This window comes from Ursus americanus, chromosome 29 (genome assembly GCF_024610735.1).
Source record: "Ursus americanus isolate L20-20 chromosome 29, mUrsAme1.1.p, whole genome shotgun sequence".
NCBI lineage: Eukaryota > Metazoa > Chordata > Mammalia > Carnivora > Ursidae > Ursus > Ursus americanus.
Window position 1 is genome coordinate 31,317,888 of NC_142155.1, and position 21,887 is coordinate 31,339,774.

Here is a 21,887-nt window from a genome sequence, read left to right on the forward strand (position 1 = left end):
GCTGCTAATTATGACCACATACCATGACATAAATTCCAGATCCCTATGGCAGTCATATACTGGTTTTCTTTTTTTATTATTATTAGTCACCATACAGTACATCCCTGGTTTTTGATGTAAAGTTCGATGCTTCATTAGTTGCGTATAACACCCAGTGCACCATGCAATACGTGCCCTCCTTACATATACTGGTTTTCAAAGGTGTTTTAAAATGTCTTACTCTTCCTTGTCTTTATTTTACATTTTCTGGGTTTTTTGCCTGGTTAATGTGTTCGTAAACTGACATTTTTGCAGAGGATTATAAATAGAGATGATTTCTTGATATGTCGTATAAACGATTAATTGGGAAAACTCTTTCGGGATATATACTTCTTCTGACCCTTTCTTAACATAGGTGAAATTACTTCTGTCTGTATAGTACTTTACAGTTGTCAAGGCCTCACCATCCTTTGCGAAAGAAAATACAAAGTTACCTGGTAGGGCTGCCTTCTGGTTCCCCGTATGTTCTCTATATACGTCTACGCATTCAAATGGATCCTGAGCCCGTATTCTTCTCCACACTGATTGTGTGTATTTTATACTGTGATAGAAATGTTTTTCTTTGAAAAAACATGTGTACACATATTTCCCTGACACCCTTCCAGTTTTTAGAAAAATATGTTCAGATTTTTTCCTGCTTAAAACTTTTAGTTTCTGAGTAGATACATCATCTTTTTAAAACCTTTCCCCAAGATTTCTTTTTAAATGGCTCACAGTTAAATTTAAATTTCTATATTTAGGTAGAATTATGTTTATATACCAACCACCAGTATCCAGGAAATTCAGTGGTAAGGCTGACACATAGGGGAGTTTATAGTCTATTTTGTAGTCTGTGTATTTAGACAGGGTTTGAAGCTTACTTAGCAAAATCGCTTAAACATTCGAGCAGAATTTCTTTAGTACAAATGTACCATTTGATTCCTTATAATTGTTAAGATAACAGTGTGTCACTTTTTAAAGATCAGTTCTCAGGAATATATTAGATTTATTCCTTTCAAAGAAGAATGCATTTAAGAACAGCCTTTATATGTAAATATTTTTATAATATTGGCTAGAAATGGTGTGGTGCAATCACCATGGTTTGATCAAATTTGGAAGAAGTTACAGGCACATATTTGTAGTGTTTTCCCCAGCATCTTTGTTGTTTTCATCTGGACGTATTTTATGTTCCTTCCAACTAATCAAAATAAGAAACCGATTTTGCCTGTGCCAAAAAATAGAACTATCGTTTTTCACATTCTTTTATTTTCCAGGTCATTTTCAAGTAAGATTGTGTTTCTAGGACTTCTGAATTCCAGAAAACTCTCAACTTTGTAGATATAAGGGCCCAGATGAACATTTCAGGGGGAATCTAACTTTTCATGCAGTATGTTTTGTGTTGTGCATTCCAGATACAGTTAACTTTTTGTGTGCATGTGATTAGTGTGGAAAGAAATTAATGCAGTCCAGTATTATGATTTATGGACTGAATCCTTTGCCCACTGAAGACTTGCCAAAACTAAAACTATTTTTTTTCCTTTGGATATTAGAAACAGCTACTGTTTTTGTTGATCTTTTAAAGTTCTGAATGGGCCTATTTCAAATCATACCAGCATGGGAGCTCAGATTAATAATATACTTATTCAACTAGTGATACTGAGTGAAACCATTGCTCACATGGATATGAGGATAAAATTTCATAAAATTATTTTCAGGTGCATTAATGCATTTCTGGAAGCTGCACATGATTTTTCTTTTGCATGAAAGAAATCAGGGATTTCTGTTTATTGTATCAGTTACAGGTGGGCTTATAAGTTAATTTAATTGCATTTTTTTTTACTTTAAAACATAAGACATTTCGCTTTTAAAAGCAGTAATGTGATTGTAAGATTATTCCCAAAGGTTTTTAATTCTTAGTATATTTATCTCTCATGAGACATCATGACTGTAGTATATTTAATTTAGATTATTGAGGGAAAAAGACCCTAAGTTCTCTTTGTTGTTAGTTACAGCAAGCCGCTGAAATTTCTCAGCTTCGGGGAGCAAGGGTAATCTCTGCCGAAGACCTTCTGTTTTTGATGCGCAAAGATAAGGTAATATAAAACAATTTCATTGTATTAACATGCCATGTTTGGTGTTTAATTACACTTATTTGAGGAACTGTATCCTTGTTATATAGCTTTCAAATTGGAATATAACTATTAAACTGATGTCTTAGTCTTCATAGTTTGCACAAAATGGTTTACTGCAAGAGAAGTGATATTTGTTTTACAAGGGCCATGGCACTGGCGTAGAACTCTGCTGCCAACTAATTCTCACTTATTCTTCCATAATATTCATTACATATCAATCGTGTGCTTTGTTCAGATAAGTGAGATAGAGCTGAATGGCATATTTATTTTTCTTCTAATTTTACACAAGATTACAGGCTTTCCCAGGGTTTGTTTCAAGGTTTATTCTGTGACAGTGGTGTATAGGAAAACAGTCAATCAAAATGAGTCTTTCAGTGGCATAAATACAATAATGTCTAGAGTTTTTATGGTAAAGGTACCTTTCTTACTCTTTGAACTCTGGTAATTAAAATATTTAAGCTGGTATTTACGTGTCTAATTTTGTCCTATCTCCCATGAGTAGCTAGTTGAAAATATTTTATACTGTTTTACACTCGTTTTAATGACAGTGTCATTTAAGGTTACATGTACAAAAATTAGCAGAGTAACCGCCATGTGTTATGGTAGCTGCTATCCCAAATGAGCAGGCAGTGCTTGGTTTCTGATGGTCCATCTTTCACTTCTTCTTTGTTTTTTCCGGGCCTTTTCATTACACATACCCATTCCTTTTCCACCATTTTTGTGTGCTCGTGGCTTGCTTTTTTTTTTTTTTTTTTTCCCCAAATCAGAAGACATCCCATCGACCTTTTGGATAACCTTGTTAACATCCTTTCCAATATCCAGTTACTTTATATCCATGAAATCTTTTAATTCTGATTGACTGAAGGTTGACTAAACTTAGATCAAGTATTTTCTCTTCCTCATATGGTAAGATTCAGAGACCTACAAACCATACCATGACCAGTCTACTACTAAATAGTATAAATTCTTAACTTCATTAACTCTTCAATCGTATGAGGACTATAAAGGAAGAGAAAGGAAATGTCTTCACTATCAAGAAGCTATAATCTGGTTTAGGAAATCTGTATGATTTAGTTGAAGAAGCAGAATTTCAGAGTTGTGTGATTAGATCAGAGGCTGAAGGATTTATTGAGATGGAGGTGTCTGAGACTCATGCAGTTGTATGTAGAGTGGACCAGATGCAAAGGAACCAGCCGAGATGCTGGTTCAGTAATCAAGGCAAAATGTGCTGGGCATGGTGGCTCTGGAAGTGGATAGGAAGGCAGAATTGAGAGAATAGTAAAGAGTACAAATATGCAGGATTTGGTGACTTCATTATACTTGGAGGACCAAGGACTAATAGGTACCAGGCAGCAGTGGTGCTGTGAGGAAGGAGCTTGCCTTTGACAGAAATGAGGACCTGGAGCCAAGGTCCTTCGTGAAGGCCCCTGCAGAACAGTGGAGTTAGTTAGTATTAGTACTTTACGGAGTATGTCCAATCAACTGTTCTTTCTCATGACAGAGGTAAAGAAGCTACCACAAAACACAGTCCACATTGACACTTTCTGCTGCCTTTTGGGAAAGTCAACATTTAAAATCGTAGTGAAACTCCAGGAACATACACTAATTGACAGTGCCTCTGCTGTCCAGAGGGACTCTTTTTTTTTTTTTTTTTTTTAAGATTTTATTTATCTATTTGACAGAGAGAGAGAGACAGCCAGCGAGAGAGGGAACACAAGCAGGGGGAGTGGGAGAGGAAGAAGCAGGCTCACAGCGGAGGAGCCTGATGTGGGGCTCGATCCCAGAACGCTGGGATCACGCCCTGAGCCGAAGGCAGACGCTTAACGACTGAGCCACCCAGGCGCCCCTCCAGAGGGACTCTTAACCAGAATCCTTTCATCAGCTGAGAACACAGCTATAATATAGCTACCAGAGTTCTCATCTTTCCTTTCAAAATAATAATTGTATTTATCTGCTGATGTGTTCCAAACAAAATTAGTTTACGTAGGTGTAATATAAGACAAAATAAAATCTAAAGTATTGAATGCAAAAGACGGGTAGCAGAAGAACTATTTACAGGTGCATGTTTTTTCTCTTCCTAATTCCAGTTTATATTCAAGCATATTTATTTACTGTTTACTATCCTGCTGTAGGCACCTTCACACATTCTCATTTATTCATCCCAGTGGTCCTATATGGTAGGCACTTTACTTAAAATCGTAAATAAAGAAACTGAAATCCAAAGCTTACCTTTTACTTCTGGCCCCGCTAAGCTCTAGTTGTAAGACTATTTTTAACCTGTTTTCCCTGTATATAAAAAGGAGAGGATTATATTTGTCTGTATTTCAGGGTTAATCAAATAAGATGCGTGTAAAAGAGCGTTGTGAAATACACTATATTTCAGCCATAATTAGGAATCTTAAACCTGAAGGTCAGGAACCAGTTATAATACAGCCTAAATGTAAGCACACAACAAATTACAAAATATTATCAGCTACCTTTAAAGTTAAACAGTATTGTGGTCTTCTAATAAACCTAAAGAAAACCATCGAGACCCAACTATCATTCATCAGCTTTGAGTCTCATTAAAACATATTTCTCAGATTATAGAATGTTTTCAGAAATATAAGACATAAACCAACTCTTTATACAAAAAAAAAAAAGATTTCCAGAGAATAAAAAAACAACGAAAAGGAAATTTGCTTGGCTTTTTAAAGCAGTTGTTACAAAATTCTTGTCTAGATGTTTATAAATCACTGTAATTATCTTAGTATGGAGAGTGTGATATTTATCACAATCTTCAGAAAGAATTTAAAACTTTTTATTAGACCAATAAATAAATAAATAAAGCGATTACTGTAATTGTTGGAACATTTGGATACTTACAAATGAAGACTGCTTTTAAAAATGCCTGTATTCTAGCTTTTATGTTTAATACGATGACATCTTTTATTCCATAGTATTCTAAGAATTGCTGTATTTTTCCCAGGGATCCTAGGATACAAGTTTATTAAATTTAGTTATCATAGTATTCTGTGATCAGCAAAGTGAATGTAATGTATAAGATTTCTTATTTCATATTTTTAACAGAAAAAGCTTAGAAGACTGCTAAAGTACATGTTTTTCCGAGACTACAAATCCAAGATTGTCAAGGGCATAGATGAGGATGACCTTCTGGAAGGTAACCTAAAAAAAAAAAAACAAAAAAAAAACCCGCTAAGCTGAGAGCAATGTGACATGTGTGTGCTGGGTAACATACTGATACAGTGTCAGTGTGGACTTTCCCATCACAGTGGAATATATTTACTTCTGTTAAATAATGTAGCTTAGAAATTATCCAAATATCTATTTGGTTGGCAGCTGAATCTTGTGATTTTCTATTTACGTGGCTTCATAGTAATCTGCTATGTCAGTTCTTTTAATTGTATGGCCTGTTTTATATCAGAATGTTATGAAACTGAGAAAATCGTGTTGATTCAAAAGGTAATTGAACTTAGCAAGCATAATTTTTCTGTCGTGGGTGTAGGAAGCCAGAACTGTTATTATATATCTCTGAAATTGACATAGGGTTTTTCTTAATTTATTATAGAAAGTATCTGATATGCAGTATTATGTAAAGTCACCTCATTTTGGTGTGTTATTACTGTGCTATTTGAAATCTTACCAACAGTCTAACACGGAGTAAAAGATTTTCCTTATCTGATTTTCCAACTCAATTCCCCATTTCAGAATATTTAGAAAAAAAATATTAGTGTTTCAGAATCAAGCAGTGCTAAGCTGAAAGCAGAAACATACTAAATAATACTTACAGAGTCAAAATAAATATGTGTGTTTTAGAATAACCCATATATTTTGCATTGAATATAGTCACTGCATAGTGGGTATCCATTGCTAATAAAGACATTGATAAAGAAGCAAACTCTACTGGATTAAGAACTTCAGAAAACTGCTCAAAACCAACTGAAGAGTTAACAAATTTTGGAAGTAAATTTTGATTTACCTTCAACAAATCAGCAAGTGTAATAACCATGCAAAAAAGAGGAAGGAAGGGGTGGAGGGAGGGAGGGAAGGAGGGAGAGAGGGAATAAATAAATTCCTATCACATGTTTCATCAGTGTTGTCTATTTAATATTCCTGCAATTCTCATAGAATTTAATTTCTGAAAAATAGTTCTCCAGATGGATTTAAATGCTTCCTTTTTTGAAGAGCATAAAGAATACAGGTGTGAACTCCAGTCAGTCCCAGTTCTCTACTTTCTCTCTATGTGAATTTGAGGATCAGTTTTCCCATAAGTCAAAAATTATACCACTCACCATGGTGGAGTTCTTATGAGAGTTTAACATAATGTATGAAAATCACCTGATATATCCCTGACATTGAATAAATGATAGCTTTTAATACCAAACGCAGAACACCAAGAAGTTCAGAGTGGTGAGACTAGCATTCAGTTGTAGTTATACTATCATATCAGTCTGATGCCTTCTCCTCATTTATTTCAGATCTCATCTTTTTATTTTCATTTAAATTTTCTAGTTTTGTGTGTCATAAAGTTTTAAAATAGTTGATATAACTTATAAAATAAAGTACTCCAGTAAAATATATCTAATACTGAAGTGGGACTTTGAGAATGGCCATATGAGAATAGATTCTTTCCCCAGTGGAACACATTTTACTGGTGAAGACTTTAAAAAGTAATGGCTTAAAGTCTCTAGAAGTTCTCCTAAGGGTATACAGCAAATGGAGAAGTACATATTTAAGAAAATCCAAATCTTATTAAGAACAGTGAGAGTCTGTTTGATTTGAGCCATGACCTGCTCCCATTACCCCTCTTCTTCCCTCCTGGCACCTCGGCTCAGTATGGTAGAAGCTTTACTCTGGGCAAGTGTTCCCAAGATCACTGGACACCTGATTCTTCAGCTACAAGTCTAGGGCAACAGTTTTCCCCAAGAGGTCGGCATCTCTCATCTCCTCTGGCTCCATGTTGCAGAAGCTCTGTTCCATGCAGGCACAGTTAAAAGGACTGGAGCCTCCACTCATTCTCTATTCATAAGAAAGCTCTACGCCAGACACGGGAGGCTAAGAATACTGGGCCCTGATTGCCCCACCCTAGCTTGCTCATGACACCAGAAGACACAAGCGGAGAACACAGTGGGCTACCATCCCTGCCTAGCTCACTACTCATAGCTCTAGGAGTCTTTCTCGGAAAAGCCAATCACTATTTCCACCCCCAGCTCCAGTACAGTGATGCAGAGATTCAGCCCAGAGGGAGAGGCAGGCTTTGATAACAGAAGGCTCTGCAGCTTTCTCTATGAGGACTGACTTTTTAGAACAGAGCATGTGGAAGTTCATACCTAAGGGTGGTGTAGAAAACTATGGAAATCCTGATGGTAAATAATTAAGAGGAAGCTGGAAGCTATGTGATACTAGTAACAACAAATAAAACAGTGTGTCAGCCAAAGGTTTAACAGAGGAAACAAATGGAAGTGACAGCTAAAAAGAGTCTTTCTGGGGTCAGAGTGAAATGTAAAGACATGCAATATCTGGACTCTGCAGAGGGGCCTGACATTATTCAGACCAATCTATGGAATGTGCCCAAGAGTATTATCAGAAACAATAGAGCAATCAGCCAGAAGTCAGTGGAAGCTAAAAGCTGTGTGTGATACCCATAGAATCAAACCAGCCAGAAACTTAATGGAGAGATCAGGAAAAGTGACAGCCGAAGAGAACCTGACTAACACCACAGTCATCCCTGGTGATTGAGGAGACCAATTGCATGCTCACAGTTTTGCTGTCTGGGGAACAACTTCTGAGGCCACATGCTGTGAGGGAAAAAGATTTTATTGAACCAGTCTAGCCAAATCACTAAACAAATAAACAACCAAACAATGACAACAAGCCCCAGAAAGAAGAAGGAATTATTATTTAGAGTTACTATAAGATAAAATGTCCATTTTCAACAACAATAACCACCAAATACTAGACAAGCAAAAAAAAAAAAAAAAAAAAAAAAAGGAATGTGTGATCCATAAAAAAGGAACAAAAAGCAGACAATATAAACTGCCTTTGAGGGGGCCCAGATGTTGGACTTACCACACAAAAACTTCAAAGTCGCTATCATAATTGTGTTCAAAGAACAAAGGAAACCATTTTTAAGGAACAAAAGGAAGGTATGATTATAGTGTCTCACAAGATAGAAAATATCTATTAAGAGAAATTAAGGAGTACGCTTGTCGTGATGAGCACTGGGTGTCATGTGGAAGTGTTGAATCACTGTACTGTACACCTGAAACTAATATTATACTGAAGATTAACAAACTGAAATTTAAATAAAATCTTTTAAAAAGATTAAAATAGAGACAAATCATAAAAGAAGAAACAAATGAGAATTCTGGGGTTGGAAATCATAATGACTTAAGTCGAAAAATTCAGTAAAGAAGCTCAGTGGTAGCTTTGAAGTGAGAAGAAAGGATCAGTGAACTTGAAGACAGATTGTTAAAGATTATGCAGTCTGAAAACAGAAAAAAGAATGAAGAAAACGTAGAAATCAGAAGCGTCATGATATGAGCCAACATAGACATAATGGGACTACCAGAAGGAAAGAAAAAGATAAAAAGGAGCAGAAAAAATCTTCAAAGAGATAATGATTGAAACTTCTCAACTTTGATGAAAATCATTACATCCTAGCAGCTCAGTGGACTCCAATTAGGATAATCATGTAGAGATCCACTTTCACACATATTCTTGTAGAAATGTAGGAAGACTAAGACAAAGAGAAAATCACAAAAGCAGCAAGAGAAAAGCACCTCTTCACATACAGTCGAACTCCAGCAATATTAACAGCTGATTTCTCATTAACAATATAGATCCCCAAAACACCAGTATAGGTCAGATAGCAGTGGGATGACATATTCAAATTGCTGAAGGAAAAATCTGTTAACCAAGAAACATATCCAGCAAAACTTTTCAAAATGAAGGCAAAATAAAATATATTCCCACATAAACAAAAACTGGGTGAATTTCTTGGTAGCAAATCCATATAAAAAAAAATATGAAAGGTGGGGCACCTGGGTGGTGCAGTCGTTAAGCGTCTGCCTTTGGCTCAGGGCGTGATCCCGGCATTCAGGGATCAAGCCCCATGTCAGGCTTCTCCACTGGGAGCCTGCTTCTTCCTCTCCCACTCCCCCTGCATGTGTTCCCTCTCTCGCTAGCTGTCTCTCTCTGTCAAATAAATAATAAAATCTTAAAAAAAAAAAAATACGAAAGGAAGCTCTTCAGGCTCAAGCAAGTGGCACCAGACAATAAATTGGTTCCATACACATACACACACACACACACACACACACACACACACACAACCGCAAAAAGTACCTATAAAGGTAATTAGGTAAGTAAAATATAAGAGACAATATAATTGCCTATTTTTTGCTTTCTTCCTATTAACTGATTTAAAAAACAATGTATGAAACAATATATATAATTGTGATGTCAAGTCTATAACATGTATATACATGTAGATACATGTAACATGTAGATATATATTATGATATATTTGACAGTAACAACGTAAGTGAGGTGGGTGGTAACAAAGCTGTATTGGAGGAAGGAGTGACACAAGATGGCTGCTCAAATTAAAGAAAAAAATGAAAAAAAGCAGAAATGGTAAATACAATGGTTAATATAACCAATTCTATAAATATCTACTTTCTATCCTATGAAAACACAAACTACTAAAACTGAATCTAGAAGAAATAGAAAATGTGAGTAGACCTATAGCAAGTAAATACTTTGAATTAGTAATTTTAAGATTTCCCCGAGGAAAAACCCAGGCCTAAATGACTTCATGATGAATTCTACCAAATGTTTAAAGAACAGTTAACACTAATCCTTTCCCAGCTCCTTCTAACAAGGCCAGTATTATTCTGATATGAAAACCAGACAAAGATAACAAGGAGAAAACTAAAGACTAATACATTGCTTTTCTGTATTCCCTATGCTGTACTTTCCATCTCCATGACTATTTGTTTTGTAACTGAAAGTTTCTACCTCTTAAACCCCTTTATGTATTTCACCCATTTCCTCACCCACCTCTCTTTGGCAACTACCTGTTCATTCTGTGTATTTAAGAGTCTATTTTTTCGTTTGTCTTTTTTCTTTGTTTGTTTCTTAAATTCTACATATGAGTGAAATCATGAGATACTTGTCTTTCTGAAGTACTTCAGTTAACATTATACCCTCTGGGTCCACACATTTTGTTGCAGATGGCAAGATCTTATTTTTTGTGTGTATGGCTGAGTAATATTCCAGTGTGTGTGTGTGTGTGTGTGTGTGTGTGTGTGTGTGTGTGTGAGTGTGTGAGTGAGTGTGTACATCTTCCTCATCCATTTGTCTATGGATGGATACCTTGGTTGTGTCCATAGTTTGGCTACTATGAATAATGCTGCAATAAACATACAGGTGCATTTATCTTTTTGAATTAGTGTTTTTATTTTCTTTGGGTAATACCCAGTAGTGTAATTACTGGATCATATGGTAATTCTACTTTCAATTTTTTGAGGAACCGTCATACCATCTTCCCTAGTGGCTGCACCACTTTACATTCCTACCAACAATGCACAAGGATTTTTTTTTCTCTGCATCTCACCAACACTTGTTATTTCTTGCCTTTTTTAAATCTAGCCATTCTCAAAGGTGTAAGGTGATTTCTCATTGTTATTTTGATTTGCCTTTTCCTGATTTGCGATAGCGAACATCTTTTCACGTGTCTGTTAGCCACCTGTATATCTTCTTTGGAAAATATCTATTCAGGTCCTTTGCCCATTTCTTATCAGATTATTTGGGAGTTTTGTTATTGAATTATATAAGTTCTTTGTATATTTTGGATATTAACCCATTAGCAGATACATCATTTCCAAGTACCTTTTCCCATTCAGTAGGATGCCGTAATGTCTTTTTTAATATAGATGTGAAAATCCCTAACAGAATACTTAGTAAACCAAATCCAGCAACATCTAAAAAGGGTTTTACACCATGACCAAGTGGGGTTTATCCCAGAAATTTGTGTAATACATCAAAATGGTGGGATAAAGGTCATAAATCACATGATCATCTCAATAAATGTAGAAAAATCATTTGCAAAATTCCAGTCTTTCATGAGAGGAATACTCAAAAAACTGAGGGGGGAACTTTCTCAACTTGATAAAGATCATTGCTATGAATGGAATGTTTGTGTCCCCCCAGAATTGATGTGTTGTAGCCCAATCCCCATGTGATGGTATTTTGAGGTAGAGCCTTTGGAAAGCAATGAAGTTATGAGGGAGGGGCCTTCACAAATGGGATTAGTGCCCTTCTAATAAGAGACACAGGAGAGTTTGCTTTTGCTTTCTGCCATGTGAGGATAGAAGAGTCCCATCTGCAAACCAGGAAGCAGGCTGTCATCAGATACCGGGTCTGCCAGCACCTGATCTTGGACTTCTCAGCCTCTAGAACTGTGAGAAATAAATAATTGTTTTTAATCCATCCAGTCTGTGATATATATTTATTATGGTTTATGTTATAAACAGGCCAAGACAGCCCATCTATGGAAAACCCAAGCTAACATCATACTTAATGGTGAAAGATTGGCTGCTTTCACCCTAAGATATTTGGGTTTTCTTTATTTGGTATCTGCACATGTATTTTATCACTTTAAAAAATAATCTAGTTCTTTCTCTCTAATTCACACTGATACTAATGCATTAAACTATTAATTACCTATTGCAATATTACACTCCTTCTTGACCTTTAGCAATAACTTCTTTAAAGTTATGTGTTTCTTTTAGATAAGTTTGATAGTTTTACCTCTTAAGAGAAAAAGTGTAAGATCTTGTCCCTTATGCTTCAAAAATATTGCCACAATAAAATACATAATATTCTCTCCTTTTAATTTCAGATCTTCACCTTGATGTTATTTATTTCTGTCTTTGTTTTTATTTATTTTACTCAATTAGGCTTGCTATAGCAGGATTCTTTTTCTAAATCTGAGAGGACTCTTTTTCGTAAGAAATTTTAGCAGTCCATTTGCACTTACTATGTTAATTGACAATTTGGTTTTTATTCTCAACCTTACTCATGACATGAATAAATGATTTAATTCCACATGGCTTATGCATTTGTTTTGGATGCAAAGATTCTCGCTTTAAAGATTATTTTGCGAGAACTCCAATTCTGAATTTCACATGCAGTATGCAATACGTGTAGTGATTGGTGTTGATGTAAACCTAATAAGCACATTTTTTTCCTTCCCTTATGTTCACGAAGACAAACTGAGTGGCAGCAATAACGCAAACAAAAGACAGAAAATTGCCCAAGACTTTCTCAACTCTATTGACCAAACCGGAGAACTCCTGGCAATGTTTGCAGATGATGAGATTGATGAAGTTAAACAAGAACGAATGGAGGTACTGTTTACTCTTCCCTTCTTAAAGTAATACGATACCCGTTGCAGTGCTCATGCTGTTCGGTTCTGTTCTTCTGAATTGCCCAGAACAGTGTTTACATGTCTGAAAGCAGCATGGCACAGCGGAGTAGCCCTATAAGGGTGTCCAACTGTGCCCTCAGACAAGACTTTGGGAGACAACTTCAGTGTTCTGTTTCTCTCTTTCCTCCTCTAAATATGAGTAGATTTCCCTAAGCTTCCTGCTAGGCCTAACTTTTACTGATGCTATTTTACTCCAAACTTTTTTTTTGTTCCAAATCGTCCAGTTATCTTTGTGGGCAAAGGTAATTTTCCCGCTTTTCAGGTTGGCATATAGCATGAAGAGCTATCTTTCAGGCTATGAATGGACGCACTAGCTGAGGTGATATCCAGGGCAATTATGTGCTTTATACCCCTGTAACACAAAGTTAGTGACATGTGTTTGCGTTCCCTGGATACGTTTTCACAATACATATGAAAATTGTGTGCCTTCTATTTGCCTAAGCTATCTATTCATAAAATTATTGGTTCCTTAAATACTTATTCAAAAATAAAAATGAATGATTTTATTTAAGTGCCTTCCAAAATATAAAGCATTATTCTTATCGCCCTTATTATTATACTTTTACATGTAAACAAAAAAAAAAAAAGAAAAGAAAAAAATCTCCATTTTCCCCTTCTCTTTAAATTGGGCAAGAGAGGTAATTTCAGAACTCCAAAAGACCATGCTAATAATCTCTATGCATGCTAAAAATATAATTATTTCATGTTAAATTCTGGAGGAAGTCCAGTAGACATACATGCTTTATAAACTTTAACAACCTTCTTTAAAGAATTAGTATGCTTAGATCATGAACTGTGATCTAAAGGCAATGTTCTCTTTAGGTATCAATTACCTTAAAAATGTGTGGTTATCTTGGTTTGGGGCAACTGCAAATGGTTTTAGTTCAACTTTGCCGTGGGCCAAAATCATGCTAAGTTGTCCAAAGCAGATGATAAACATATATTTCTGATGTCATTATGGCCTAAACAGGATATGATTGTTTAGTGGCATGGTTTCACTTATGATGCATTATACAGAGAGCAAATATTGTTTATGCTTTTTAAAAAAAAACATTTTTATATTACACTAATGGGCATTAAGAAAGATTCACTAAGGAAGGACTCTACGTGAAACATTAATAAAGTGGAACAAGTATCTTTTCAGTTTGGTGGGAAAATCTCTGTCACCAAGCCCACTGCCTGGAAGGGCATTCCACAATCAAGGAGAAGAGAAGAAATGGAGCATGTTGTAATACTAAGCTCGTAATAGCAGGCTACTGTAGGCTTGGAAAACGATGAGTCAGTAAGGTACAAGTTCAAGTCAATAAAGTATCCGGAAAGGCAGGAGAGGAAAAGTGTGGGAACTGACGCAGTTTCTATACGTCTTCCCTGTAGGTATAGATTACATAGTGGTAACCAGCATAATAACGTATCACTAGTTGGTGAAAATGGTTACAGCGCAATTCAGCTTCATCTGTGCAATAAAAAAAAGATTGGCAGCTCCTTAAGCTTTATATCATAACTAAAAGCTTCTCTAACCAAGATAACAAAGAGCAGTTTTGAGATTCTACTCATCCAAATAACAGAGTTTAACTGAATAAAAAGTGCTGGATTTATAACTGGAGACAGTAGAACGTGGAACCGTTAAGAGCAATGGCCTTGCCTGGTTCTAATTTGACAGGTTATAGTTGCAAGCGTAAACCACAACTACAGCAGTCCGTATGAAAGCACTTTGGACTCACAGACTGCGATCTCTGCTTTTCAAGTGCAGGGAGGCATCAGCCCTGGCATCACTCCGTGATTTCATTTTTCTCTAAGCATCACTTACTGCTGCAGAAATTTTGTTTGCTACCTTCTTCCCAAGAATGTATGAAAATGGTATAGACCTACCAACAAAACTTATTACTGTTTTCCTTTCTCTCTTTTTTTTAATTTAAATGTAATTTAGGAAAAAGAATTTATAGACATAAAAGCCCACTTGGGATCCTAGCTTTTTCTCAAAATATTGAGCAAGCCTACCAAAAAACGAGTTCTTCCCTTTTGTTTTAGGTAATTTCTATATGTGCCTGGCTTTGTGTTTCACTCATAATTTATTTCATCACTATTAAAGACTATATGACCTGAAATATAAAAAATCTGGATTTTCACCTCCATTTCTACTTGCTTGTCCTTCATCATGACAGTTAACTAACTCTTACCCTATTTTAGTTTTCATCCACCACCAAATTTTTAACACTTGGGTATATGTATAGTAGAGATCTATGATCCATTGTCTCTGAAGATCCTTACAAATTATCAAATAAGGATTAAATAATGTTCAGAATTGCTTTCTAGGGGCTAGGAAAGAGAAGCAGGGATTTGGTAAGCATAATAATACATTTGAATGTTCACAACTCCTCTCAGTTCCTCCACTTAACCCCCACCCCAGAATGACACAGATGTGTTTTACTGTTGATATTGACTCTTACATTCTAATTTTTTGAGCATTAATCAATTAAATGTGGCTATGTCAACCAAAGGCCAAGAGGGTGGTCACAAAAAATAGTTTTGTTTTATTTTTTTGTTTGTTTTTAAAGATTTATTTACTTGAGAGAGAGAGAAAGCATGAGCAGGGGCAGAAGCAGACGGAGAGGGAGAAGCATACTCCTCACTGAGTGCAGAGTCCACAGTGAGACTCAATCCTAGGACCCCGAGGTCATGACCGAGGCAAAGTCAGACACTTAACCGACTGAGCCATTCAGGTGCCCCAGCTTTGAGTTTTCTTAACAGAGGACTGTGCTCCTTCACAGAAGAGCCTTGCCTAAGACCCAGCTGGTCACCGTGAAGGAACCTGGGAAGCTCAAGTTTATCATCAATCAAGTTAAATATCTGCTCTAATAAACTACTAGGTTTGTGAAGGGGATGTAAACAGTGAATGCTTAAAAAGTTGGGTGAACTCTGCCTTCTGACTAATCCTCAAATTGATCAAAGTAAGCAAGAAAGCAAAGATTAGAGCCCACCAGAGAGACCAGCCTTTAAATAAAATAGGGTGCTAAAACCTCAAAGCCCTGATACTGGGATCGAGAAATAAGCAGAGTAGAATACACAGAATTTAAGATCACTTAAAAACGTTTTTAATTGGCTTAAAATTGAATGACATTCCAGGTGGCCATCTGAATTTAACCTAAAGTGATTGGCTATGGATTTTAAAACACAGAGTTTCTCATAAAAGCTGAATGATCAGCGAAATCAGGTTCACCACTCTGTTATGCCCCAAGTATAATGAGGTTGTGATCCCTGGGGAGGCTGAGACCCAGTGTCATCATTTGTGGAGCTAAGTGTACTGGCAAACTCACTGAAGAAGCCAGAGCGGTGGATTGCTATAGATGGACATTCTCCATCTTCTGGTTTTGAAGTCTGTTCTTTCTGCCATTCCCCTTCTCTATCTATTATTATTATTATTTTTAATTATAATAGAAAGTAAAATAAAATGCCTATAAGACTAAGAATTCAAAAATATCTTAGATAAGATTCCTCATAAAAGAAAAAAGGCTAATTCTAGTAAGATAAATGTTTACAAATATGAAAAAAATTAAAAACATTGAGCTTAAAAATGAAACCCAGAAAAAAGTGTAAAATTTAAGTGTACATGAGATTAAGAAATACAGAATTTATATACTGGAATGATATAGTTTACGTACATACATGCATACCTGATATATACAGAGATGCATATACATTTACATACATACTATTATGCCTCCATGCGTATTCTAGAAGAATAGAAATATAGTTTTAGTAGATTTTTTTTAAATGTAAAAGAACAATCAAAGGTGTATCAGACAAACTCAGATGCTAATAGTAGCAGTTATTAGTTCAGAGAAAAGAAGGTTCGAGGGGGAAAGCTTTAAAAGGGAACAATGTCAGTAATTTCATGTTACTAAATGATGCTGCCTGTGGTGAAAAGAGTAAATACAAAATGTTAATCATCAAATTCCAGAGAATTGAAATATACAAAGTAAAAGCTTCCAGTAATTCGGGGAGAGGTCAGAGAAATGCATTTGTTGAGACTGAAACACTGTTCTCAGTACTTAACAGATTGACTTGGGGGAAAATTTTTTAATAATAAAAATTTAAGTTATCTATAGATGCATATAAAACATTTTATCAATGAGCAGCAGTTTTCAAATCTTATCCAGGTAACTCCAAGGATTCCAGGGTGCTGTTTAGGGAAGGTGAGGAGAACTTTGGTGGGTCTCTAGCCTCCCTCCTCCCCCCACACTTTCCCCAGTAAGAAGAACTTCTTTGATTTTACATAATGGATCTGTATATCATCAATAAAGAAGGGGTTTCATTATTTTTTTCATTGAAAATCATTACAAAACGTCACAGGAGTCTTTCTGTCTCTCATACATAGACACACTCACGGTCAACAGATTTCAAAAATGTACAAATTTATAGAACACATTACCCTACCAGGGCGAAAAAAGGACAGCCTGAAAGTAGTAAGAGAAGTTAAACATACAAAACCCTAATTGATTGAAAATTAAAAAAGAAGAAACCAACAACTAATAGGAGCAACTAATGGACCCACAACAAATTAAAAATCACTGCTGTTGACTATTTGGGTAATAACAGCACTGAGAATAGTCCATGTAAAATTTACAAAATTTAGACAAAGCTTTATATAAAACACAGGCAACTTTTTAGCTTTTAAGTCTTTGTTAAATTGGGAAAAATGAAAAAAAAAAAGATTCAGCTAAAATTAGAAATTTTACATCAAGGGACGCCTGGGTGGCTCAGTCAGTTAAGTGTCCAACTGCTGATTTCAGCTCAGGTCATAATCTCAGGGTCCTGAGATTGAGCCCCACTCTGAGCATAGAGTCTGCTTAAGATTCTCACTCTCCTTCTCCCTCTGCCCTTCCCCCACCACTCCTGCACACATTCTCTCTCCCTCTCTCTCTCTATTAAAAAAAAGAAATTTTACATCGAAAAGAGAAAATAGGAAAAATGAAAATATAAAAATAAACGCATGAAGTTAGAAAACAAATAACTAAATTTACCAAATTAAGGAACTGTTTGCAAAAATAAGAACAAAATGGTGGAATGAATCTGTAACAAGTCTCAATAAGAAAAACAAAACGAAATGATAGCTGCTAAAATTAGCCAGGAGTGGGGATCAAGCCATAGACTGGAGAAATCAATTCACATATAATTGTGTCACTAACATATTTGAAAAGCCTGATGGAATGACTGTCTTCCTAAGAAAACATAAACGATTAGTTTTACTCAAGAGGTCATAGAAAACTTGGATAGTCAGTAAACTTGGAAGAAATGCTAAATGTTTTTAAAAAATTATGTCCTCAAAAGTCTATGAATCCAAAACGGTTTATGGAAAAGCTCTTTTAAACATCCATAAAACAGTTCATTACCAAGCTATATAAGCTATCTCAGAGTAAAGAAAATAAGGAAAACTCATTAAATTTCACAAAGTATCATAATGTAATCTCATTTATGAATATGGATGCAGGAATCTCAAAATATTAGCAATTTTAATTTGGCAGTATATATAATAAGAAATGTGTCATGACCGAATAAGATTTTTTTTCATGAATTCAAGCATGCTTAATATTAGAATATATACTAGTTTTATGTACCCAATAACTAGGTCAGAGGAAAACACCCATATAGGTTAGGAGATGATAAGACATTAGACAAAATTCACTTCCTATCCTTTTTAGAAAATTCTCAATGAACTAGAAATAGAAAGTACCTCCATATCAATGTAAAGAATATCTTACTCCATTGAACAGACATCATTATAGTTTGAAAAATATTAACAGAGTTCCATTAAATTCTGGAATGCCCATATTATCATTTTTATTTGCCAGAGTTCAGTAAGCATTAGCCAGTGCAATAAAAGGCATAGCTATTGGTAAGAGACAAAAATTATCATTATGGAAAGATAATATAATTTTTATTAGGTAATCCTTGATAATCAATCTAAAAACTATTAGAACCGATTAAAGTCTGCATTAAATCATATAGATACTTTAAAAATCAGTAGTTTCCCCCACATTTCAGTAAGAGTTAATAAAAATAAGGAGAAAGTCTCAGTGAAAATAATAGCATAGAGTCTATTTGGAGGGGAACTTCATATTAACAAGAAATGTGAGAAATATGAAAGTAATATTTAATAATGTACTGAAATATGAGGAGTGTGTAAGTGAAGAAATACTATGTTCCTGGATACAAAGATGGATTATTATAAATGTATCAGTTCCCAAATTAATTTATTAGCTTAATGTAACTTTAACAAAAATCTCAGCAGAATTTTTTAAAAACTCTCAAATGATATTAGAGGTTATTTTAAGTGATAAAAAAGATAAGCAAAGAAATTTTCATTAAAGAAGAGCAGAGGGCAGAGTTCAGTTTATCCTACCAGACATAACATTTCATAAAACTACTGTCATCAAAACAGTACCCAGTAAGCATACCAACAAAGAGAATGCTGTACATGACATAAGTATAGAGAACAATGTAGTCTCAATAAACGTAGCTTTAGAAATCAATGGGAGAAAGATGCCGAACAGTTGGATAACATTTGGAAAGAAAAAAAATACAGATAGTTCCTAACCTTATACTTGAATCAGAATAAATTCAGATGGATTAAAACACTAGGTATGAAAAGTAAAGCCATTTAAAGAAAAAAAAAAAACAGAAATAAACACAGGTGACTATCAATTTGAGGATGTAGAAGGACTTTCCAGGGTTTTATTTTCTAAGCAGGCTTTTAAAGAACTACTCCTCTGAAGCCAATAATACATTATATGTTAATTAATTGAATTTATATTTTTAAATTTATTTTATTGTTTTATTACGTTATGTTAGTCTCATATTGATGTAGTATTCCAATTAGTTGAATTTAAATAAAAAATATTTTAAAAAATAAATTAAAAAATAAAGAACTACTCCTCAAGATGTTAACAGGTGCACTGTTGGGGGTGGGGATGGGCAGTGGTCTATTTTAAAATAAATTTGTGAAATTCTAAATTAAGAAATTGAAGGTATTTTTTAGAACCTTTCAGAGGCTTTTGCATGCAAATATATATTACGAATTTTTCAGTAGTGGGAATAAAATTATTAAAGTCTTCTGAAAAGGAAGCTCAGGAAATGGCCACAAAAGAATTACTGTTAAATTGGATGACATAAAAATTATATAACTTGTATATGTCAGAAAAAGAAAGACAAAATTGAAAGGCAAGCTAATATAAAAATGTGATAAAATATTAATATCATTTATTTATATAGATCTTCTAGTCAGTAAGAAAACATTACAGTAGAAAAATTGGCAAAGGATAATAGACAAATCACAGGAAGAGAAATAAAAGTAACTAATAAACATGCAAAGTATCTACTTATGTGTAATGAACCAATGCCATTTTCACTTATAAAATGGTCAAGAGTAAGGTGGAATTGGGTACACATTAACTGTTGGTGGAAATGAAGTTTGATAGAAATCAGAAACTATTTAAAAATATCAATTAGAAGCATTCATCTACTTCAACCCAGTAAACCCACGTTTGGTAATTTCTCTTTAAGATATAATCAGAAATTTTGATCATATGCACATTCTTTTTTTTTTTTTAAGATTTTATTTATTCATTTGACAGAGATAGAGACAGCCAGCGAGAGAGGGAACACAAGCAGGGGGAGCGGGAGAGGAAGAAGCAGGCTCATAGCAGAGGAGCCTGATGTGGGGCTCGATCCCAAAACTGGGATCACGTCCTGAGCTGAAGGCAGACGCTTAACGACTGCGCCACCCAGGTGCCCCAATCACATGCACATTCTTATACACAAGGCTGTTCATCCACTATTTATAATAGCCGAGGTGGGACAAGCGAACGCTATTACCCAATGATAAGGGAATGTGTATATTCCCTCGCACACAGAAATTAAGACTGGAAGGATAGATACCCACGTGCTAACTAACAGTGGCTGTCACCAGGTGATGAGATTGTAAGTGAGTTGAGTGTGTAAATGTATGCTGTTTTGATTTTACATATTTATCATTTATGTTGTTTCTTTGAATCTCCAATTGAGCTTCTACAGTTTACCTTTTCATGATTTTTCCTCCATCAGTTATTTAGTCTATACATGGTGCTACCAGGATATAAAGTGAGCAAATTAAATCAGTTCATATTATATAATTGAGGAACAGGAGAATATAACCATACAGTGTCACACAGACTATATTCAAAGCTATACTAATGATCTAAGAAGTTTAAAACATTTAACATTTTCACATGATTGCGATGAACAAAAAGCCACTTCAAATGAATTAAACAGTTAGGGAAATGGTTCACCTGTACAACCAGAGGTAGATTTGGCTTTAAGCAAGGTTTGATACTGAGGTTCATAATATGTCACTGGATTTGTAGCTCTTCTCCCTATAATTCTCTCTTTCCTGCCCTTTTCTGTTTTTGTTGGCCTAATCTTTGGGCTAACTGACCTCACAGGAGTACCAGTTCTCCAGGTCATGATTAAGAGAGAAGGCCTTTGTCCAAGATTGACTCTGAAAATGCTTATGTCACAAGATCTTCTGAAACCCCTAGCACCCCCAGTAGCTAGTAGGATGACGTGTTCTTATTGGCTTAGCCTGAGTCATGGGCTCCATCCCTAAAGCTGAAGGTGCATTCAGCCCCTCACAAAGGCATGGTTCCCTGGAGCTTTAGGAAGAAAGAATGAGTCCTGGAGAGGCAGCCTCGAAGGTCCATCATTGTAGAGTATAATACATTATGACAGCAAGATTGATCGAGTGATGCATTACAGCCTTGAGTCTGCTCAGATCTCTAGGAGGTTTCCCTAAGACACAGCAGGTAGAATGAGTAGAAATCATTTTCTTTGGATTCAAGGAAATATCCATTCCTTCCTCCCGCTCTTGAATTCATTTGACATTTATTCATTGAGTCTCTCTTATAAGTCGCCTACTACCTACTTTCTGACGTCATGACTGTAAAAAAGACAAAATAGGGCTTCTGCCTTCACAGTCCTATAGTAATAAGTGGCAAATCAAGACATAACTGTGTACCCTGTTAAGGGGAATACAGGCTGAATAAATGGTTGTTATTATCATTCTGTTATTTGGTCTTGAATTTTGAGCCTTCTTGGTGGATTACTGGTTGTGTGATGGAGCCATGTATTTTGTTTTGCTTGTATTTTATTTGAAATTGAGTTTCTTCGGAGGTAAAGCACGTTACTTCTTTAAGAAACTGTTATGGCTC

At 35.3% G+C, this 21,887-nt stretch overlaps 1 protein-coding gene across 4 annotated transcripts in view; it reads left to right on the forward strand.

Moving 5' to 3' along the window:
- The window catches only part of SUPT3H (SPT3 homolog, SAGA and STAGA complex component), a 533,155-nt gene that overhangs the window by 355,797 nt on the left and 155,471 nt on the right, over positions 1 to 21,887 (forward strand). For all 4 annotated transcript variants that reach the window (XM_045801650.2, XM_087857062.1, XM_087857064.1 and 1 more), the window contains exons 4-6: positions 2,025 to 2,111; positions 5,220 to 5,310; positions 12,426 to 12,565. In XM_045801650.2, coding sequence (XP_045657606.1) covers positions 2,025 to 2,111; positions 5,220 to 5,310; positions 12,426 to 12,565 — 318 coding nt within the window. The remainder of the gene's footprint in view (positions 1 to 2,024; positions 2,112 to 5,219; positions 5,311 to 12,425; positions 12,566 to 21,887) is intronic.